The sequence below is a fragment of the Crocodylus porosus genome, unplaced genomic scaffold (genome assembly GCF_001723895.1).
Source record: "Crocodylus porosus isolate Cpor-Errol unplaced genomic scaffold, CroPor_comp1, whole genome shotgun sequence".
In the NCBI taxonomy this organism is placed as follows: domain Eukaryota; kingdom Metazoa; phylum Chordata; order Crocodylia; family Crocodylidae; genus Crocodylus; species Crocodylus porosus.
Window position 1 is genome coordinate 36,758,618 of NW_017728911.1, and position 24,258 is coordinate 36,782,875.

The window sequence follows — 24,258 nt, forward strand, 5'->3', positions numbered from 1 at the left end:
CGGCCGCCCGAGGGGCCCGCGCGCAGCCACGGCCTGAGGTAAAACCCCGGCGCTGCCAGGAAACCCCCCGGACACAGCGCGGCGGCTCCGCTAGCGCGCTGCCCCGTCCCGCATGGGTGTCCCGGCCGCCACCTCGTGCTACTTCGCTGTAGCGCGCCTCCGAGGCGGAGACCTGGTTTCACTTCGCGCTATCGCGCGCGCCCTGGAAACGCTGCTCGCCTCAGACTGGTCCCTGGTTTCGCCTCGCGCTGTTTCGCTATAGCGCTCCTTTCAGCTCGGTACCGGACTTCGCTTAACGCTGTTTTAACGCGCATTTTAATGGCTACCGAACTTCGGTTAGCGCTGTTTCGCTATAGCGCCCATTTGAGATCGGTACCTGACTTTGCTTAGCGCTCTTCGCTATAGCGCTCATTCGAAATTGATAGCTGACTTCACTTAGCGCTGTTTCACTACCGTGCTCATTTGAGATCAGTACCTGGTTTCACCTCGCGCTGTTTCACTGTAGCACTGGTTTGAGATTGATACCTGAATTTGCTTCCTGCTGTTTTGGCACTCATTTTAATTGATACCTGGTTTCGCTTAGCACTGTTTCAAATGAGCGCTAAAACAGCACCAAGTGAAATCCAGTATTGATTTCAAATGAGCACTATAGCAAAACAGTACTAAGCAGAATCAGGAATCAGTTAAAATTAGTGCTAAAACAGTGTTAAGCTAAATCAGGTATCCATTTCAAATGAGCGCTATTTCAATATAGCGCTAAGCAAAACCAAGTACCAGTTTCAAATGAGCGCTATAGTGAAACAGCACCAAGCGAAACCAGGTACCAGTTTCACTCTAGCTCATTTGAAATGGATACGGGCACCCCCCACTTAGCACCCTTGCTTAGTTCCTGAAAAACCCAGGGTTAAGCGAAACTGAAAGTATTTGGTGACCCAAAATGGCAACCATAAGTGTTTTTAATGACCCAAGGTGGCGACTATAACAATTTCAAATGAGCACTATGGGAAAACAGTGCTGTTTTGTTATAGCGCTCGTTTAAAATTGATACCCGATTTCATATAGCACTCAGCGAGTTTCATTACAACACTCACAGTCGCCACCTTCAGTCATTAAAAACATTTGCAGCTGCTATCTTGGGTGGCCAAAGGCTTGCGGTTTCACTGGACGCTCGGTTTTTCAGGAACCAAGTAAGGGCACTAAGCGGGGCTTGCCTGTATATGGGTTTCCCTCGCTTTATGCAGGTTTGGCATGCGCAGACTCACTCTGATGCAACGACCTTTTTATACCAAAAGTTCATTATCTACGAGGTAAATTCACTCTTATGCAATGGGCATGGTGGAAGCCCACAGCCCGCTGCTTTGTGCGGTGCATGGTAGGAGTGACGCACACCAAAATAGTCTCCAGGATGGATCTGTGCTCCTTCCTCCGTCGTCTGTGACACGTGTTTCCATAGTTGCCATCCCCATTGTGGTAACATTCACCAACGCCCTGAACAACGCTGCGTGCCCCTGGAGGCTGCTCAGTGGGGCAGGCAGCGGAGGCAGTGTCAGTGGCCTGGCAGTGGCAAGCGGGGAGCTCCCGCAGGCAGCCACAGCAGTGTCAGCAGCTGGAAAGGGGGTGGGGGGCAAGTACTGACCAGTGGTCAGCAACTACCCACAGATGCCACTGGCAGCAGCCAGCAGTGATCGGGGACCGCCCGCAGACACCACCAGCAGTGTCAGCAGCAATGGGGGAGGCACTTTTCACAGGGGGTGCACGTGTACCTGTGTGTACCCCTTACCCATCACCAATGTCCACCACCATGTGCCTCTGTTGTGTGCTGTTGGCGAGTACCAAAATTGTCTTGTAAAAGTGGCAGGTATGGGTCTGGGGGTCAGGACAGTCCAGGTCTTGGAACATATCCCTATTTGTTACATTGTAAACTGGGTTCCCTTTATGCAAATTCAAGTTATGCACCATTTTCCAGGAACACATGTACAGCATAAAGCAAGGGAAACCTATATATATATTTTTAACAAGCTCATGTGAGCAGAGAGCAAACTCTAAACAAAATGTTACTATCAATTATTTGTATTGCCATGGGAAGCCCCGAACAAGTCGTAGCATGAGGAGCATACCTCACAAACAGTCCAGGCAAAGCACAGGAGGGGAAGCCAGTAAATGAAGCAACTGTGATGGTCCCCAGCGCTGGTCAAGGGCCTTTCATGCATGGACTTCAAAGCAGCTCACTGGCATTGTCCCCATTTTACAGGCTGAAGGTGGGGGGGAAGAAAACTAGTGAAGGGGAGGTGTGTAGCCACCTGGCTCCAAAAATGAGTCATCACAAGGCAAAAGGGTGCTTTTCCGGTGTTACATTCACTTCAGTGGGGTGAGGGTAGGGCAGGGGTGGGCAACGCACCCTGCCAGGTCTTCTATCTGGCCCTAAAAAATTAATATTTATCTGCCTCTGTCTGCCTGTCATGCAGCCCTCAATGGCTTGCCAAAACTCAGTAAGTGACCCTCCACCCAAAATAATTGCGAACCCCTGGGGTAGGTGAAGTTTGTGCACGTGGTGGGTTAGGTCTCTCATCTGAAGCTGCACAGAATAGAAAGGCCCTAATAAACCAAAGGCAGCCTCCAAGGAATGGACCTGTGCTTAACCTGTGGGCCTCAAGCATCTATCACAGTGGTTCTCAACTTTTAGACTCACAGCACCCCACAGAAAATACCAGCTCTTCACTTTCACTTGTTTTTGGGTTACACAACAATGATAGAGTGATTCTTCTGTTGCAAAGAGCTCAGAAAGCCCATAGTAGGTTTCTGACCCTATGGATTCCTATCTGAAAGCTCTGGGTTTATCTTGTGAATCGGTGTAGGTGTTTATATACCTAACAGTGATACTGTCGTGTGGCACCTCATGGCACTGTTGAGAGGATCTTGTGGCACCCAGGTTGAGAATCACTGCTCTACCCATTGGTTTACGAGGGAGCCTCATTAAGCAAATGTGACAAATGTCTACCTGAACAGCCCACTGGGCTCAACTGCATGCAGTGTGGCCAGCTTCACATCTAGCCACCTTGGACTCTTCAGCCTGAATGACCAGGTACACATTGACAGCCCAGTCAACCACAGACAGAGCAGACTTGATTCATGCCTCCAGTGCTATAGCAAGACTCCTTAACCACTCTGCAGCTGTGCCCCCAACAAAATGCGTCTTTTATTCTACATTCAGCCTAATTCCTCTGCCCCACATTGCCATGTTTAAACTAAAGTGCTTGAACTGAGCTCACCGGGGTGAGCGGTGGCAGATGCCTCCCTCCCTCGTATCCCAGCTTCTTCCCCACAACTTTGGGACCAGACCTGCATGAGCTGGGCCCACAGCCCCCAACTGTAGCCCCCACAACTGGGTACGAGAGCCCTCAGGAGAGCAGGGAAGGAAGTTGAATGGCTCCACCACACCCAGCCTCAGGAAGTAGCCAAAGTCTTAATTGTAGGCTCTGGCATTTTTTAAATGACTCTCTTGCCCAATTAGGTTTTAGCATCAGACAACATCGTAGAGGCCTGGCTTCTGAACTCTTAACAGGGAGCCCATTTAGTACACCCTCCCAGCAGTGGCTGGGTCAGGCCCGTCTATCCCACAGCCCCAACAGACATTTGTCTAACCCATTCTTAAAAAGATTCAAACGGACAACTCTTCTCTCCCGAGCTCACCAGTTTCAGTCCTTGGCCACCCTCTTGCTTGGACTACAGTTCCTAATATCTGAATTTGCAGCAAAGTAGATTTAGATCATTTCTTCATGCCATACCCCAAAACAAGGCAACTGTGCAGAGAAACCTCACTGGATTACCAGCACAACACTCAAGTCACTTGGCCAGCCTAACTCTCACTGGACTCTTCTGGTCAATGAACTTAGTTTCACACTGCCAGGAGCTGGAGCCACCTGCTTTTTTGTGGAAATTGGAACCAAAAGTATGACTTTAAAAAAACAGAAGCAAAAAAATAGAAGAATAATTTGATTAAATGTCCCCAGCCTTTCCCACCTCTGTCCATTTTTTCCACCCAATTCTATGAGGTCCAAGTTCCTTGGTCACTGGCCAGCCCACATTTAGCACTGGTGGATGCAGATGACAGACACACTAGAAGACAGCGAGGCTCTCCTATCATATAGTAAAAAAGACAGAGAATAGCATAAGAAATTTAACCAAAATGGAAGAGAGGAGATGAAAGTTATAACACGGATGCAAATGTTTGCAGAAGCCAGGCCTGGTTTATCCTGGCTTTTCACTGAATTAAGTGATTGTGCTGAGCTGATCAGCTTAAATAAAAATCCACATCAACCAGCTGCGCTCTCTGTTTGGCTGGCTACCATCAGCGCATGCTCTTAAATATAGCCCAAAAGAGATTTAGCTCCATCCCTACATGCTGCCACTGTTGCAACTGGCCCACCTTTAAACACAGTTCCCTAATTGAAAAAAGCTAGTGCAGGGAGACATTCCCAAACAGAAGAACAACGTGGTCTGTTTGCAAACCTTGCCACTGACTTGGTACTCAGCGGCCTTGCGTAAGCCCTATTGAGCCTCCTTAGAATGCTATTTCCCCGTGGAGAGAAGGAGGAGAACACTTTCCCTGACAAGTACAAGTCTAAACTCACTAGTGGCATATTTGCTTTGAGCTCATCCCCTGGAAGAGGCTGTAGAATCATTCATTATTACTGTCCCTCCCTATTGCCTATGTTGTCCTGGGCTACTGCTCCTTCCCACCTCTCCAGAGCAGCAGGGAAGAGGACGTAACATTTTCTTTTCTATAGAAGCTAAACTGCCTTTGCATGCTTTTTAATTATGTAAAGTAAAATCTGAGAGATCAAATCTGGACACCAACTAATTCCCTGGCTCAGAAACAAAAAACCAAGGGATACCCGATGATAAAAAGTTGAACCTGAGCATTTGAATGGATGGTGGAAGAGTGAAGGAGAAAAAACATCCATCCTGACTTTTCTTACCACCCCAAACCCACTCACCAATCCCAATAAGGGCTGACTGGGACCACTAGTGGTATCTCTCAAGAGCCTGCTTTTCACCTGTGGAGTGCACAAACAGGACATAGGTACAACTGCGTTTCTAGGTGGAGAAGGGAACCAGTACCTTCCCAGCCTCCTCCTGTGCCCCCCACACCCACTCCCATGTCTCTTGTGAATTCATCACATGCATCTCTGGCAGGGAAGGTTCAAGCTGACTACTCATCACAGTAACAGCAGACATCTAGAAAAGAGGAGGAGGTCGATTTAGTAATCCGGTATGCTCGGGGGCTTTCACTCGGGATACTTTCTAACAACATCCAACCCATGGCTGCCTGGGTGTTATAGAACTGACACATACTCTGATCAGCTAGGAAATAAGGAAGACGTCATTACATCTGCTGCACGTTAAAAGTTTGTTTTAAGGTTAACTTAACAGGAGAGCAAGGGACAGACAGGGCTCCCTTTGAATAAGGCAGAGGAGGCACTAAATTAGATTTACTGTGCACTGAGCAGACCCTGCCCACCTCTCAGTTACTTCTGAATTTCTGAGCTGTCCCTGACCTTTCAGCACAGATTCTTCACTCCTCATTCTCCGTTCTCCTGCTTGCTCTCGGTAACGCTGCAGGGGCCCACAGCAAGCATTTCCATAATGCTAGCAGCTATTATGGGCTCTCACAAATTCCCAGCAACAGTGCCACAGAGTGGAAGGCTTGGCTTCAGCATACATCAAACTACAAGTAAATCTAAACGGAAGAGAGGGAGGACTCCCTCCTCCCCCAAACAAGTAAGTTTCAAAATTGGAACTTTTTAAAGGAGCTTCTGCTAAATTGCAAATATCTCACATCCAGAGACTCTAAATCTCTCCTCTCTCAATATAGAGATCCATTGTTGGTGAGCCTGGTTTCTGTGACCTAGAACTTGAGAAGAACAGGAAACAGAATAGGGCACTATGTTATGTGTCTGTACCAGATTTGAGCCAGGAGTCCTAAAGGTGGATCCACTGCTTGGCATCATAGATTTCAGCTATTGCTTTGTGAGCTACACTTGTCATTGCCCACCACAAGCATTTAAAGAGCACAAGGTCCTTCTCTCCCTCTTCCCTCCAAAATAACCCCTAAAAATCCACACAATTGGCTTATAAGCCATGAGATTTTCTTCCATGCACTACTCTATGTGTGCTGTTTTATTTCCCCTTCTAAATTTTGAACCTGTAGGGTTCACATTTTCAAGTTTGCTTTGCAACCACAAAGGCTAGTGAACTTCCCATGCATTTTAAATGGAAGCAGCCATCTGCACATCAGCACTCAACTGCAAGCACTGGGGATTTCAGGAAAACATCAAACTCTTTTGCAGAGCTCTGATGCCATCTTGAGAATGACCAATGCTGCATCTTTTTGCAGAGCACTCAAACATTTGGGGGAAAGATCAGATGCTTGCCTCCCATAAACTGCACAGGGTAACCCCAAGGGCCTGTTTCTCTATCTACTTATACTGGTTTTTACAGTGGCGCTTGATTGATTCCAGTGATATTACTCCTGATTTACACCAGTGAGTTGAGAACCCCACCCGCAGATACTCAGTTCCTCCTTTTGATGGTATCACCAGGGCCTGTCCATACAGTATGAAGCAGAGCTTCAGAGGAAAAACCTTTCCTGGCTTTGGGTCTGTAAAGTCCCATGCATAATTACAGAGCTACATAAACAGTGATGCCTCACGCAGTTCCATGCATAGTATACTTGTACACGGTTTACCATCAGGCAGAATATATTTGGTTAGTCTATAAGGTACAAATGTATCATCTGCAGGTGCTCTCTCAGCCTGATGAAGGGTCTTTGTAGCAAAAAGCTTGCTAAAGGGAATTTTTCCATCTGAGTTGGTCTAATAAAATATATCAGATTTACCCAAAGAACCACATCTGTCTATTTAGTCAATACACTTATTTTAGTTAGTTAGTTAATAGATTTATTTTGGTAGTCTACAAGGTGCGTATTTACCCTGCCTTCTGCCTGACTTCAGACTAATATGGCTAACTACCTCCCTCTTTTTACCATCAACATATTACAGTCCTGGAGCCATATTTCACTCTCATCAAGCACCACATGACTGTTAGACTCAAGGCTTTCAGTCTGCACTGGGTTTGCTGTTCTGTAGAACATCCCAGCAAGCCTCATTTTTATCAAGAAGGCTTTTCACTAAGCACGAGGGGCCCAGTTTAGAAAGATAAAACCTAATCGGATTCTCCCACCCACCTTCCACCTCTCTCAAAGGCTTGAAAAAGGTCAGCTTGGTGTGGGATTAGTACAGCTTTTTTCCATCCCTGACTGGAAACAGGACCCAAGAATAGCCAGCAGTTTCCTAGGAAGTATGCACATACTGAGGATGCTGTTCTTGAAAGATATACCCAGACCACTGTCATTGCTCAGTGTCTGCACAAGAGAATGTCAGACAGTCCGTGTATGCTCAGCCCTCTCAGAGCAGCCACCCAAGTCAACAAAGCCCCTCGCTCCATCCTGTTACAATACCAACCCCAGGACAAGGATAAGAGTCCCTGTGGTTGTCACCTACAGCCCCCAGCTTGGACATGTCATTAATGACTTCCAGCCCCTTCTGAAAGAGGACAACTCTCTCAAAATAGTCATGGGGCATAAACCTGTCTTGGTTTAGAGGCAGTTCCCATCTGCAAATGGTCTCCCTCCAACAACAAGCTACCCAATTCTGAGTCTCACCAAGGCATCAGGCCTCGCAACAGACCCAGATGCCTTCCATGTCCCAACATCAGTACAGACCACATAGTTGCTGGACCGAATAACATAGATTATAACATCCAAGGTCCATTCACTTCCACCAAAGTCATGGATACCATCGCCTGCTCACAGTGCACCTCTGCTTTCTACGTCAGACAGATGGGGAGACTCCTACATCATCAAGTGAATGAATACCAACCTACAGCTGATAGCAGAAAGATGAACAAGCCTGCGGCAGAAGACTTTAACCTCCCTGGATGCTCCATTGCCACCCTGAGGGTGGCTGTTCTCAGACGGCAAGCTTTTAACAATTTGAACAGGAAAGTGTGGAACAAGAAATCATCCACAGACTGGATTGTGTTAAGCATGATTTAGACAGGGACTAAGGATTCTTATCCCATTACCTGGATTAACTTTTGTGACCCCTTTGTGCCTATGGATTTACTGCTTATTTGCCTTTCCCAGCACTCCCCCTTCTCTCTCCCTATCCCATACCCTCCTTTGACTTTAGTATTCTAATTTCTCCCTTGTTCTTATACATTGCTTTGTGCACATCCTTTCACAACATCTGATGTTAGATGAACATCTTGCTGGGGTCATTTGACCCCAGTACTCTTTCCTGCCATGGCAGGGGGTTGGACTAGATGATCTGCTCAGGTCCCTTCCGACCCTAGAAACTATGAAACTATGAAATAAGCTTTAGCTCACGAAAGCTTGCACTAGATATATCTACTTTGGTTAGTCTATAAGGTGCAAAGCTAGCCTGCCAGTACCACCTCCAAGATTTCAGCCAAGGGTACCTGCTGCAACAATAGCACAAAACTGGGACTCAGGAAACTGGATGTCTAGTCCTGGCCCTGCTGCCAGTTTGATGAGCTACCTCAGGGATGTTGCTTCACCCTCCTGGGCCCTCAGTCGGCCCACGTATAAATAGAGATAACAACCCCTATCTTGTAATGCACTGTGAGTGAGGTGCTAAGTAAGAAATAGCTCCTGTTAGCACAGTGAAAATATATACTTACCTGCAGTCCTTCCAGGGTAGCATCTCCCATCTAGGAACAGAGCTCTCTCCAGCTCTGGGGACCCATGCATGTGTGTGCAGGGAGGGAGGAGGGAAGGTGCTAACATCCATAGATATAAAAGAAAGTACTAAATCTGCATTGCTTTTTCTTCTGCAGTAAGATTCCCCCCCACACACACACTTTTTTTTTTTTTTGAGAGCGTGGAGGGAGGTTTGGGGAGTAGGAATATGGCCTACTCCAAGGAGGGAGCACTCCATCTCCCTGACAGAACAAAGTGGGAAGGGAGGAGGAGGGGAAGGACTCGCTGAAGGGGAGCCTGGCTGCTCTCCTCACAGACTGCAGCCTTCTGTCATCTTCTCTAAACTTGCTCGTTAGACTATTTAACGCAGCCGCTGTTTAATAAACTCTCTGCCACAGGGATTAAGTTTCACCTCTAGCATCTTTCTGCCAAGAGCAGAACATTAGCCAGACCCCCAGTCAATGCCAATTGGGTGGAGCTGGAGCCGGAGCCAAGTCAATGGACACCAGCTGGAGCAGTAGCCCAGGAACCAACTCCTCCGATGGGATGAGACTCTCGGTGCCGCTGGGACAAGCAAAGAGGAGGAGGGCCTGCAGGATGAGAGGTGACAGCGCTGCAGAGATGCACCAGCACTCAGAGGGCCTCAAGCTGGATCCAGGCAGGGGAAGCGCAACACATTCCAGAGGGGCACTGCAAGCACGGGCCTCCCCTCTCCCTGCAGCCTTGACAGCTGCTTCATTACAACAGGAATGAAAGGCGCAGAAGCCCCCAGAGGATTCAAAGACTCCAGCCCTAAAACTTTATGGCCCTCAAACTCAGACGCAGAGCTCAGAGGCCACTGCACTGCAGTGAGGACAGATCAGTGCTCCAAGCCCGCTGCGGATGCAGCAGAGGCCCATGGGGACCTTGCCTGGAAGTTGCTTTCTCTAATAGAAACCCTTTGTTTACTGCCCTAATCGGAGTGGTTAAAGAACAGCCTGAGCTGTTTCATTACAGACATAAATAAACGGTGGCTGGTGCCGCTGTACCTTGCTCTGCATACGCCAGGGGACTTCTCATGGCAGTCAGCTTCCTGAGCTGAGGAGGAGCCATATATTCTCAATTAATTGAAAACAACTGTGCCAACGAGCCAACAGTTTTGCTATCATTGGAAACGAGCATGTGGAGTCAGCACTAATGATGCCTTGGAGAAATTGAGGAACATGACAGTACATCCCATACAAATGAGACGAGCTATCAAACTCAAGCAAATAGCCTTCCAGCCTCTGCATCAATGCCCTCCCCACAGCCCCATCGCATAAGCTCCTTGGTTAAAAAAGGCAGCGCTTTAATGCTGATGATCATCAGATGCAGGGCAAGATCCCAGCCCCATCCATATAGAGATATGATCCAGATCTGACTAACACCAAACCAGACTGGATGGGCCGGGATTTCTTTTAACTGATCTCGGAAGAAAACAACAGCATAGCTGAACTATGTGAAAGCCACTATCAACTTGGTTTGCAGAGCCTGATCCATAGCCTGTTGAGAGTCAGTGCAAAGATTCCCAAGGCCAAGTTTTCCACAGCGCCAAGGTGTGTGTATGGTGCAGTCACAGTGAGTGCAGTCTAACACAGATGCACCTGAAGCAGGGTTGGGTATTTGACTGGTCAAATAAAGTTTGGTCAACTGACCAGTCAAATATTGGTCAAACATTGTAAAAAAATTGCCAATGGGTCCAAATAATACACAGGAAAACCACAAATTTTCCATTAAGAAATGTGTCAAGAACAATTTTTAACAAGCATATTTTTGTCAAGAAAACTATATACAAAAAGTAGTTTTTGTAAAATCTTTGCTCAAAAATACGCAGTCACTTTACCAGTCAATTGACCAGCTTGCCAACCATAACCTGAAGTAGTCTTACAGTAGCTAGATTGGGCACTGTTAGCTTCTCCAGTTGGTTTTTCAGTCCAAAACTATATGTGATCTCACTCCCTCGGGTGTATCTACAATATGCTGCAGCTACTGCAGTGCAGACATGCTCCGAGTGACTTAGGAGCCTAATACGAGTTTTGACTTAGGGTCCACTTAGTTTACTCTGCCTCTGACCATGCCAAAATATGCCCTGCCTGTGCACTCGTGCGCCTGCAGGCCAAATGATAACATAGCTGCTGCTTGATGACCTTGTGGCAGAGAAGTGAGAGAACGGGGCTCCTGAACACACTCAGACACTGTCTCGATGGGCCTTTAGTTCCATCTTCCAAAGCATCTTACCTTGATCTTCAAAAATCTGCAGGAACCTCACTTCCACTGAAGTCAAGACATGGGAGCAAGGTACCCCAGTACCTTTGAGGAGCAGGGCTGAGAGAGACTTCATCAACTGGCTCCATCCACTCAGGCAGAAGCCATGCCGCCTGTCTCCCAGTCTATTCCTGGCCTGCTGCCAGACCTAGGGCCAATCTCATAACTTCTACTGGCCTCAGTTTCCCCAGTCTGCCACACGGGGAACACTAGAGCAGACGGCTCATTTTAGCAAACTGTGTGTAAAGCAAGTGGAGATCCTTGGGTAGAAGAGCAAACTTGTTCAGTTCCAAGTGCAAACTGTGCGCGTGGCAGGCAAGGAAGAGCCACTGCAAGAAAAGCACTGTTTATTAGAATAATAATAATGATAATTACTACTACTACTATTAGTAGTAGTATTGTCATATATACTACTCCTAATAATGGGTATTATATGCTTCCATAATCATAGTGGGTCCAGTTATCAGTAGGTGTAATGCAGCACTGTTGGATTTAGTGGATGAACACAGATTTACACCCACCGAGAATTTTGGCCCCTCTGTTCCATCAGGTACTCGCACACACTGCTCCAGCCAAGACCAGCAGGGAGAACAAGCTGTAGCCCAGAGGGTCCAGCGGGTTAGCTGCTCTCTGTGATAGGAGCAGAGAGTTTGAAATGCCCACCCCACCCTAGGCTGCTGTAGCCAGGCACCTTCCCAGTGCTCTGCCAAGCCGTTTTTCTCCAGCTGTTGAAGAGGGAGCAGTCAAAGTAGCAAGCCAACACAGATGGTGCTGCTTGTCCTAACCGTTGGTTCAGGAGCTTAGAACGACACTTCATAAACTGGAAGACCTCGCATCCTGGTAAATAACCAGATGATTCCTTTCTCCAACAGTGGCAACCTGAATGAATGAGACCATCCATCCTGCAGCTCTTTGAGGTGAAATGTTGTTTGAGATATAAAATGCCTCTTCAAGGTCTGAACCTCATTTGTCATGCTCTGGTTAATGATATTTACTACCAATGTAAGTGAACTCTTGTGATACATTTAATCTAGCTGGAATATAATAAATACCCAAGAGATGGGAGCTGTTTTATTTGGGTTTTGTTCTGAATTCCAGCCCTACCTCTCTTGTGTTGTTGCTAACGTTGTAATGCTAAAGCACATGGCTAAAACCTGGTAATATGAGCATATAACCCAAGTTAGTTAGCAGCATCTGATACAGCTGACAGAGCTGGGCTAGTGTCTGAATTTGGATCAAAATCTGAGAAGGGATGGTCTGCTGATGGACTCGGACATTAGCCTAGGAACAGAGATCAGAGTTTCTGTAGCACAGACTTCTGTATGTCCTTGTCTGGTTTCTCTGGGCCTCATATTCCCATCTGTAACACGTAGATAACATTTTCTTATCTCACAGGGGTGTTGTGAATACATTACAGACCAGGAGGCACCCAGATATTAGAGCCATAAGTGCCCTGGGGAGACATGAATAAGTGTTTGCTCAGCCTGCCTCTAAAGATGGAGCGAGTCCAGACACTGTTTTCCGTGTCACATGTCAGAATATTTTCCCACACAATCATACTAAATTTTAGACAGCTTTTCAAGGACCTCCTTTGAAAGCTTCTTTTAATTCATTGGTTTCAGTGGTGTTAGTACCATTCCCCACCCCCCTACAATTAGACTAGATTTTCTTACGGGTTGCATCTCTGTTCTGCGCTCACTTATTTTGGTGGCTGAAATCAATCATCACCAAGTGGGAGGGATGTATATATACACAGGGCAGACTGACCCAAAAGAGAGTCTCCTATTGTCAAACTGATACTATTGTTAAGAACTCATCAATGTGTCATTTTATAAATCAGCTAACCAATCCAAGTACAGTACATTAATTGTATTATAAGCTGAGTTATCACCACTTTATTTTTCCATCCAGGGATTTTTGCTATCTGACTCTTGTATTTTATGCAGAAAATGTCACCCAGCCATGGCATGAACAGCTGAGCAGGACTGGCTTTGGCGCACCTATGAGGCACTATTTCTAAGTATGTAGTACAGGATTTGCTTAGAAGACCAGATGCACTCCAGGTTTCCCAGGGTTACCATTTGGATGCAGCCATTCCTGAAAAAGTCCAATTTTTCCTTGGCTCTCAGTGCATCTGTTCACAGTTACACTTACCCCAGCTGATGCGCCCTTTGCTGTAGCTCTACTGGATGATGCAGGAGACACTGCGCACTCCACAGGTGGAACGCTATGGACACAACCTTCTGTAAGACGGTGAGGACTTACAACGGTGATAAGTCACAAGACAGTCTACAGTGCCTTTGCTTACAGACTTAGAGCAGCACTGAGATGGAAGAGAGCAGAACAGTACTGGGAACTAGTCACAGTGAGTAGCCAAAGGCTTGTGTACATGAGAAACATTCCCGGGGCAGTTAAATTGATCCAGCTTGACTCAAAGGAGGGCAGGCACAAGGATCCGACCACCTCCCCTGCCACTTCTCTCTACCAGCCAGCAGCAGCATGGCATAGGGGAAGGGCCTGGCCACAGTGCAGCCAAAGCCCACCACCACTAAACACCACCAAAGTCTCCACTCCATGGGCTGAATCCAGTGGCTCCATAGTCATAGGTTGCCAATCCCTGCTCAAATGCCTTGTTCCACTTGAACTTGTTGTTTGGACAGAGGTGTAAGCTTTCAGAACACAAGCAATCCTGACAGGGAGTTATACTGGTCTAACCACAGAGGTTGGTATCGTCATACTGGTGCAACTGGGAAAGCTTCTCCTACAGACAAGACTGGAGGAACCAGCCCTACAGCTGGCCTGAATTTACATCTGGCAGCCAAACTGAATCCTGCCACTATGTTTTTCTGGCCAGCCCTTGGGACTCATCAGTGCACTTCCACTTCCTGCCCCAGCACGGGGCCATTTTGTTTTGGTCCTTCAGTCATGCTCCTTCCCCTGCTTGTGTCCTCCAGCTGTTCCAGTTACAAAGCTCTTTGGGGCGGGGGACTGTTCTGACCCATTTCATACAGCATCAGGGACGTCCCTGGCACTTTCCTAGCAACCAGCAGCAACTCTCTGCTGGGGCAAGGGAAACTTAGATGACTCTACTGCATAAGCACCTTACATGGGCCACAGACAATACTGCTTTTTCACACAATTTGCCTGGAACATCTCTGACTAGACCATATTATGTTACAGCCAATGGCATCCTATTATAACAGTTGCCAGAGAGTAGAGCTGCAGAACTCATTGTGCCGTACAGCTACTGGATTACATAATGCCTCATATCAGATTAGAGCCCAGCTTGTAATATTGCCAGCTGCACAGTAGCAGAGAGCATCCTGAGGTAATGAAAGGCAACAGAGTGAAATGCAAACTAATGCATCATTCAGCCCCCTGATTTTTGTAGGCCCAAGCCACATGATGATAAATTATTGCAGACACTCCAGTACAGAGACTCCCTTCAAATGCAAGAAGAAAAAGCAGAAAGTCCCAGCACAGATGTACCCTTCTCTAATTCAGACAGAATTGGATGTTATGGCGCTGGAGTCCTGGCTGCCTAAGGGGAAATGGAAACTATCATCTACGATGCCGAAGCCACTGAGAGCAAAGGGAGAACATGGGGCAATTAAATGGTGAGTGCTGCTCAGCCTCGGGGCACAACTCCACCTCTGGACCATGCGAGGAAGTACAGCATCAAGGCATACTAAATCCTGCCACTGAAGCCCCCTGGGAGTGTGTCCATCAGTTCTCTGGCTCAGGCGGCTATGCTTCCTCAGGGGTGTATCTCCCATCTCAGTACTGCTCCATGTCTTAGAACAACAGCATTGTTCTCTCTTGCAGCTTACTCACCAGGGTGGGTATGCAGGAGTCTGGTCCAGAGGTGGTGCAGCTACACCTTGCTGTAACCCTCAGGGGTTACACCAAGGGCCTTGGAATCAGGCTTCCTGGTGGCCTTGGTTCCTGGCTTGGCTCCTGACTCACCCTACACCTTCTGAGGGGTCACAATCTCCCTCTGCCTCCTTTTACTTTTTGGCTCTCTTGCTGGTGCAACTGGGGTGGGGAGGGGGAAAGAGTGCTTTGGTTTATTGTTTTGCAGCTCCACGGCACCCTGGAGATAACCCCTGCCTTTGTCCTTTGACCTGAAAATGAAGGTTATTGGGGAAGTTTGTACTGCCCATCCCCTCCATAGGAATAACAGGGGAGGAGAGTCTCTTTTTCAGAGGCCCTTGACTTTGGCCTTGGGTCCAAGAAAAGCTGGATCTGCTGTCTAAGCACGTGGCGGGCTCCATCTCTTCGCTCTGGCCTGCTCTGAATGGGCAAGCAGAGCTGGGAGGTTCCTTTGTGGTAGGTGGAAAAGCATCGTCCTGTCATCGCTCATGTTATTCCAGGCTGGGTTATTATTGCAAGTGAGCTTAAGAAAGACTGTTGGAAGAATCTGTCTACTGTTTGCTGGATGCTTCATCTTTATTTCAACTCCAAAGATTCCAGGCAAGATCAACTGTGAAATATTTCAAGTAACCTCCTTCCCTTCTGCTTTAGGCTGGGAGTCTCTAGTACAAGGTGATGGAGATATTTACAGGCATCTGGAGATCCCTGTGCAACCCAGGCACCAGCCAAGGTAAATCACCAAAAGGGAGTGAGATTTCAGGGTGGGAAGCACCAAGTTCCATTGACCACCCATGAGACTGGAGCACTTAAACCCCTGGAGCTCCCTTGCAAATTCCTAGTCTAAACTGGTTGGGAGTTTGGTTTGGAGCATTCCCAAGGATGTGGATTCCAACCGCCTCTTCAGTACTGGTCTCTTTGGAACAGACAGAACCTCATGAATTACCAGACCAGAGCAGGCCCAACCTCCTGTCTCCTGCTGTGATCTATGCCAGCTACTTTGGAAGAAAGTTCTGGGCCCTGAACCCTGGCGCTCTCTGCAACACACACAGATAGGCAGGACACCAAGGCCATGGGTTTAAACTGCAGCAAAGGCAGATTTAGATGACATCTCAGGAAACCTTACTAGCTGTAAGAGCCATTGGAAGCTGCAAGAGAATAAGCTGCCTGGGAATTTGTGAAACCTTCTGTACTGGAGGTTTTCAAGGACAAGCTGGATGGGCACAGGTCTGTGGTGGTTTAGGAACAGCACATCCTGCATCCGTGCAGGCACTGAACTACTAGATGGCCCTGGAGGTCCCGTCCCAACCTATGATTCTGTTGTAGGGGTTCCTCCCCAGGGAATCACCAGTGGGATGGTCATTTGAAAGGATCTGCATAGGCTTTTGCCATCGCTAAATTCAACCCTTTGTAATTTTAGCCTGGATCCTAAATCTTAGAGACGGCATCTCCTGTACAGTGCGGTACCCACGAGCCTGTGAGAGGTGGTTCTGAGGAGCACTGGTGAGACCACACACAAATGATCCCCAGTACTGGGGAAGTTTGGAACCAACGGTAAGAGTCAGGTCCATCACTAACTAGCCCGTTTTGTAGGTGAAGAGCTTTCCTGCAACCATGCTCGTGTTCTGCAAGGTAAATAATATATAATGAACCATACTCCAGAAATGTCCCAGTCACTCTACTGGAAGTAGGAAGACACCAGAGATCCCAAATATTGTCAACCCCTCAGTGAAAAAGATTTTGTCTTGGGAGAAACAGCTACACACACACCAAACCCTAAATCACATTCAATCCTTTTTCAAAATATTTTATTAATAATCCATTAGTTAAGGAATATAAGGACAGTATCTTCTTACACTTTAACACTAAAGAGTGTTCATGAAGAATAATTTCTGAAGAAAGAAAAGTTATAATTAAATACAGCATGGAACCAAATACAGACAAAATCTTTTAACAAGATCAAGTTCTGGTTATACTTGCTTATACAGCATGGAAAAAACCTATCTGAAATTGAATTGGAAAATATTAGCAAGGGAATTATGATAACAGAACTAGATGATAGATTTTTGCTGGACTAGACATCTCTTTTCTAACAAGTATACTGATTATAAAAGATGCAACAGCCCTTTGGAAAAGGACCTATTTCTAATTAGATCAAATATATATATAGTGTTACATTAGAATGGTTGCTTTCTTGTATAGCACTCCTTCTGGGCTGACACCAGAATTATTAGCTATTTACTTAAAAAATTCACAAACCTAAAAGGTTACAGAGTATCTCAGAACTTTACTGTCTGTTAAGTAAGAAACCAGATGAACAAAAAGAAAAGCCAACAAGAAAATGTTAACTGAGTCATACCTTTTGCATAATAGGAAATTAAAAGATTTAAAAATTGCAACTTTCGTGGCAGCATGAAAAATATACAGTTGTGTAGCCAAATGAAGACACCCAGACAATTATGTTTGGGAGACAAATTTGACATTTTAACAACGTAAAAACAAAGTACACAGGTAAGAAACTTGACAGCAATAATCTTTAGTGTTACTGAGGAAAGGGAGGGGACAGTGGGGAAAGTTTCATGTTTGGTAGCACACATGAATTATGATGTGTGATTAAAGGTACCAACACTACTGAGCATCTCTGAGAAAGCTGCAAGAAAGCTACTCATCTCATGATAAAAAAATATATGCACTGGTTGTTTCAGCTTTGTACACAGAATACACAGAATTTACCCACCTCACTCTCTTTCTGGTCATTGAGACTGTAAAAACCACACTAAGTGAAAAGCCAGGGAAAACAGCAAATAAATAAGGACACCTACCTAACCCAGCCCTGAATGTAACCCACTGTGTGCACTAATGCAAATCACGTAAAAATGACTTCAGCACAGCGCTGGCATCAGATCCTGAACTGACGTAATACAGCACAACCCTCTTGGCTTGCACGCCGACTGACGCCCACTGCAGCTTTGGCTCATTTGCTTGTAAGCTTCTCGCCAGGCCACACCTGCCGTCATTCCAACACTTTCGTGCTGTCCAACGCTGCCATAATTCTGTTTGGTGGAACAGGATCCAGGATCCAAAGGAAGGCTGGAGGCAAGGAGCCAACACCCATAAGCCACACACGCTGTCTACCTAAGCAATAGTAACTAGATTAAAGAGGATCATTTGAGTTCTCAACACATCTTCTCCAGGTATCTCTAAGCATTGAGCTAAACCTCACAGTGCCCCGTGAGGTCTGTACAGAGGGAGACTCTGTGTCTGGAGCCCAGCAAGGAAGTGGCATTGATGAGGAGCAGAACCAAGAGTCCTGGAAACTTGTCCTACCATCCACTCACACAAATACATCCCCTGCCCGAATGGGAACTGAACCCTAGCAGCCGTTCTGCGCAGTATCTGTATGAGCCCACGCTTTGTTGAGCAGCATCCATCAAAGCATGACACTCATCAGGTAAGATGCACCCAAGTGTCATGGACCCATTGACAAGCCACCAAGGTTGTTCTCCTTGGATTGCATTTCCAATTGTAGGTAGATTTAACCCAGTGCCTGTTCCTGATGCTCAGCCCTGGGGGCATTTCTGGGTCATGGCAGTTGCAACCAGGCATTTGCAGAACGTGTGAAATGATCCTTTCATGGATTCTGCATATTTGGGCTGGGCAGAGAGACGGATCATCAGAGCCATGGCCAGTCTGGTCTCTTCCTTGCAGAGACACTGGAGAAACCTGAAATGCCTAATAGCCAGTAAGAAAGTAATGTTGAAGATAGCAAGGGCTGGATTTCAAGAAGTCTCCCTGCACCTCCTGCCTTTCCATCCAACGCAGGATACAGCAAACTACCTCATACCAATTAAAGGCCCATTTAGTTTGGCATCATAACCCTAACTGCAGCCAGCATCAGAGGCCCAAAAAAAACCACCATTGAGACCAACTGGAATAACACACACCCAAGAATAGTTCTTCTTCAACCCATGAGGGAATGGCTGGTCTATGTTCCAGAACAAGAGGGTTTCTGTCTCTCACACACAAACAATTTCAACCAATCTAATGTAATTGTGGGTTTTCCTTGTGGCTCATAGAAACAGTCAATTATTTTTATTTTTAATCCTATAAATAAGCTCTTGGCCTCAGCACCATACAGCACCAAGTTCCACTGGCTGACTAACGCATCTTCTTCCATTTAAAATGTATTGTCTTCCCATTCCCTTGCTCTCTGGACATTGTTAATGCATCTACCACACCCCTCCACATTCATCTCCTCCTTACAAGACAGTCGTGGCACTGGACATGCTCCAGTGTAACTGAGATAAATAACACTTGCTGTCTGCATTACCCGGTTATACTTTTATACTTCACTAGTTTTTGTATTGGGAATACAAGTAAGGAGGACAACTCACCGGGTTATCAAAGGAAAGGGACAAGCTTCTACCCGCTGCCATGTGCCTGTTTCCTACATTTTAGTCTCATCTCTCCACATCCGAGAGATTCTCCAGGCCCTGAATCATGTCCAGTACCTTTCTCCAAACCTTATTTCTGCCGGCTCCTTTCAGCACAGCCTGTCCAAGAGGAGTGTGTATGATGCCCTCCTGCATTCCTGAAATCTTTCTTAGACCCTTTCTTAAGTAAAATGAACTTCTGCTTTCCTTTTGTATCGCTGCTGCAGCACCCGGAGCATGTGTCCATTGCAGTGGGCACTCTAGCAGGTGAATCTGTTTCTTGGGTGGTTCCGTAAGTGTGGGTGCCGCTGAGGCTGTCACCATCTGTCTGGCAGGCATTATCACTAGCTGTACGTTAGTCACATGGGCAAGAGACTTCAGTTGTACCTGCAAATATCTGCCCCCCTCAAAATGTGAGTATGTTCTTTCCTCCCACATAAATCAGGAAGCTGGCTGGCATCTCATTTGGATTCAGGCACAAACTGCATGCCTGTAAAAAGACAAGCATCAGGATTTGTTAGGCAATATCTTTTATTGGACCAACTCTATGACTGGGAAGGATGTTAGATAAGCATTTGGGAACAGAGCACCATTCCTCTGGTCTGGGAGAAAAGCAGAGCCAGGTAAAATAAAATACCAGGTAGAACCATTTTAATTTAAAACAAAACTCAGTGTTCTCCTTCACTGTGTAGCTAAAGCAGTATCTTCCCCCTTCCCAGACATAAGGGTTCAGCATCTCTCCCAGCTATGCAGATGGTCTGGACTGTACACTAAATACATCTTGCTCCTTTGCATATTCTCTGGGCCATCACGGCTACTGCAGCCTCAGTTCTAAAAAGGGGTCCTGTCCCCCAATTAGAAGCGCTATTTGTTCTCGAAAGGTCATTTTGCAGTCCAAGAGCAGCCCAACTCTGGCCTCACCATTCCAAGGTCGCAAGGCTGGGCCTCGTGGCCTTGCAAAGAATGGCTTGCGCAGGAAGCCAGGGAAGCTCACACTGCTTCCTTTCAGGGTGGGTGAGGTTGGGTGCAATGTGTGTCGCCCTTCATGCCACTTGGAAGAGGCTACACAAAACTCCAAACCACGTGGGAAGAACAGCTGCGTGTTGAGGGACCTGGAAAAGTTGAGTGTACACACAACGGGCTGGAGGAGGAAGAGATATCCTCACACTCAGTGCCGCAAAGGGCATCCTGTCCAGGTCCTTTGGCCCGGAGGGGCATTGGACAGGCCTTGCACGTCCCAAACAGCCACCAACTACCAGACAGAGCCTTCCCTGATCAGCTATGGCAGGCCTGGGCTGACTGTCAGGGATCTGGGTCTTCCCTTCATAGGCACCAGATATTCCCAGAAACACTACTGTAAGTAACTTGCAGGAACTGAGGAGACAGCAACTGCTGTGGGAATGGAGAGGGCCGCTCATCCAACACCCTGCCAGAAGTCAAGGAGAGACCAAATCCCGAATAATCTACACCGCTGGGTAAACAGTGACCTTCAGAGAAGCTGCTTCCCACCAGCCATGGCCAGAGGCACCTCGGGCAAGAAAGTAATGAAGAATTCAAGGGACACGTCTGGTCAAACTCAGATCCATGTATGGGGCCATACTCCTACTAGGAACAGCACCGTGTACTACAAGTAGGCAGTTCACGGGGCCACTTAAAAACTCCTGTGCTGCTCACTGCATCACTGGATTTAAATGACAGATAAGTCAAGACCAAGTCTCAGACCAAGGGTCTCCATAAGGATTTGGGGTAATTCTGATACAACAGGGATTTGGAGGGGGCGGGGGGAGAGGAAGGATGGGGTTTTTTTGTTTTTCACTTTTGATCTTATTCTGACAGAGAAATGCAGAGCATCTGCCAAGTGCCCTCAATGCCCAAGAACTTCAACAGGAACTTCAGATCCTCAGCACTTGTCAACATTTGGTCCCACTTAGGGTGTCTGTAGCTCCAACACAGCAGCACTTTGAGAATGGCTAGAGGCAGACCGATTCCTTCTCAACTGGTCAAACCAAGAGGGGTGCCCTAAGTAAACACACAGCACGAATAATGAGAAATAGGTGAGATAACATTACATCTGTCGGTGACAAAGCCAGGTGCCAGCTGGAAGAGAGGAGTATTATCTTCTTTTAAATTTAGCAGCATTCCTTAAAACTCCATATGGGCTCAAATCCTCAAAACCAAGCAGTGGCTGTGGGAGTCCAGCTCCAGACACCCATGACAGAGCCTGATTTTTCACAAGCTGGTGAAGTACCCACACTCTGGAAACAGCCTCCTTTTCCGGTGTCTCCAGCTGATCAGCAACTCTGACGCTTCCCAAATCACTAGCTGCCTCTGAGAACGCTGGACCGTCATCCTCTTTACTAGTACAAACCCCTTAAAAACAAAACACTGTTAAACGTCCCCCTACCTTAAACGGTCTTTTTGTCACCATCTGTATGAAGCTTGCCACTCTACGGACAAATGCAACCGATGGGAAGGTGATGTGTAGCAACACATTAAAAGAAACAAAGAGTCGTGCCCTGGGGCACTATTCATTACAAAATATTCAACAACCAGTGCAAACACATTCTTTAGAAAAAGGCAGTATAAGAATAAGTTAAAAACTAAAATGGACTATAACAAAAGAGTAAATCGACTGCTTTTTTTTCCCAACAGACATGAGGTAGTTGTGTTGTTAAAGAGGAAAAAAAAAAAACAGAAAGAAAGAAAAGGGAGAAGTAGTAAAAATGCTACTCTATACCACACACTACTCCACTCTATAAAATTAAATAATATAAAGATGCTCCAAAGAAATAAAAATACACTGTTGTACATTAAAAGGAGAGATGTGTACCTAAAATATTAGGTACCAGAACCTATGTAAAACGAAGTCCAGGGTGGTGAAATGACCCAGATGCCGGAGAAGGTTCTATATAGTACAAGTTGTTAGAGGCACTCGTAGAGTGTGTAATAAAAGGCCACTACATCAGCCTGCTAGTAATAGTTACTGTGGTAGTGTACAAAGAGAGCCTTAAAATCATTTTAACCATGGGTGAGCAGAAAAAGCCGAGGGCTATGGCGAACTGAGTGTCAGTTTGCAGTCATCTCCTCCCACTTTAGGTGTTTAATTTTACCAAATCCAGCCCAAAGCTGCAAAGCAGTCGGCAATGCCAGGGCCCTCCCTGATGGAGCCGCATGTTCGAGAAGACCTGCTCAGTGTGTTCCTGCCTCTTTCTGGCAACAGGGATGTCCTGTCAGTCCTTGTCACAAAATACATGGAGGTGGCTGCACAGGTTTAAGTAGGCATCATGATTTTATGTGGCAGACCCCTTCCTCACTTCCATAGATTGTGAGAGGCACTGAGCAGCCCTAGCTCCTAGCTGTGAGATGTGGGCACTTGCTACCTCGCCGTACTGACTCATCATCTCATCACCAATGCCTTGGAGTCGAGGACAATTGTCTTCCATGACTGCTTTATTGTGGGTCCAAAGATGGTTGATGAGGCTAATCCAGATCTTAGGATGGCTTTACGGAAGTTTTTCCAACAAGTAAGTTTGCGACAAATATTGACTACCTTCGTGGCGGGCAGAGGGCACCTGACACAAGAAAGCCCAGATGGACTACAGACATACTTCTAGCTCTCCCATGAGCAAAATCAGATTAATTTCCTCTTAATGATTATGGACACACATCATGTTCTCAGATGCTGAGGATGAGTTGATGAAGCAAGAGATACTACACAGAGGCGCGTCCTGCTGGCCTGTAGAAAAAGCTTGGCACTTGACTGGCTCTGCGCTCCCTCTGTCTTCTTGTGCAGAGTTCGAGTCCCTGCCTTCCACAGGATCCAAGCCATCCTGGGGCCTGTGGAAGCCGTTGGTGAGCCTGTGAGCGCAGGCCGGCTCTACCTTGTTAGTCTGCCTCCTGTCAGTACCTAACAGCACATCCGGGGGCTGAAGCTCAGGCGGGCCCTCAGGGTCCCCCAGTGCCTTGCTGACATCCTGCAGGGTGGTGGCGTGCGTGTGAAGGGTCTGGTCCTCGGAGGGGAAGTGCTCTGGGTCGTGGTCCTCACGCTCCATCTCATCAACGTCCGGGAGCTGCACGCTGTAGTCTTTGTTGGAGGCTGAGAAATCCGAGTGGACGATAACCTCGGCTTCCACCTGATGGTGGCTGATGGGAGGGTGGCTTTTCTTCACTTCACTCTGCAGGTGAACAGAAAGCAAAAGGGCCAAGTGACTTGCTGCACACCATGCAGGCCCCCCAGCCAGCTCCCCACCCACCTAGGCCTATCCTTAGCGTTAAGCATCAACGTCACTCCACTGACTTCATGTCCTGCCTGCTTTAGGTTAAGCCTATCTTTACGTGCTTCCCCGTATCAGAGTCTTGCACCTTGTTTGAGCTGAGACGGGAGCCACAGCCAAAGCAGGGGAAACACAAGATGGCTTTATGGCATAATGACTTGATACCTCTCAAAAACCAGACCACCTGTAGGCAGCTTCCATGCCGCTCCTTCCAGCTCCGAAGTCGAGGGGGCTGTTTTAGCCCAACCAGAGCTAAGACGACGCCACCTGAGTTTAATTGCATTTTCTACCAGCTCTCAGTAATTGACGCTGGAAATAAAGTGTGCAGCTTGCAGACAGAGCTCATTGTGCACCCAAAGCTAAATATGTTATTTAAAAAAATAAACATCAGGTCATGGCATTTATAAAGACAAACAGTCCAACAAAAGCCTATTCAAATCGGTCGCCCAGAGCATTTCCGGGCATTCATCCACATGGCTTCAGATGTTTGTGATCCCACCAATGATTGTGGGAGATGAAAATACCCTGGGCTCGGGGCTCAGTGAGTGAGCGAGGTGGGAAGAGTCTTCCCAAGGCTTCACACTATGCCAAGTATTAGCATTAAATTCATCTCCCT

The 24,258-nt window shown here is 47.0% G+C and overlaps 1 protein-coding gene across 2 annotated transcripts in view; it reads right to left on the reverse strand.

Moving 5' to 3' along the window:
* Nucleotides 1-16,716: 16,716 nt before the first annotated feature.
* The window catches only part of LOC109309186 (immunoglobulin superfamily DCC subclass member 4-like), a 108,112-nt gene continuing 100,570 nt past the window's right edge, over nucleotides 16,717-24,258 (reverse strand). The window contains exons 19-20 of one of the 2 annotated variants that reach the window (XR_002100828.1): nucleotides 21,773-23,543; nucleotides 16,717-21,387 (exon numbers count right to left, since the gene is read on the reverse strand). Coding sequence is in view for 1 of the 2 variants with exons in the window: in XM_019533827.1 (XP_019389372.1) it covers nucleotides 23,016-23,543 (528 nt within the window). In the remaining variant the exon portion in view is untranslated. Of the gene's footprint in view, nucleotides 23,544-24,258 lie in introns of both variants that reach the window. The other variant, XM_019533827.1, reaches the window with a different exon arrangement.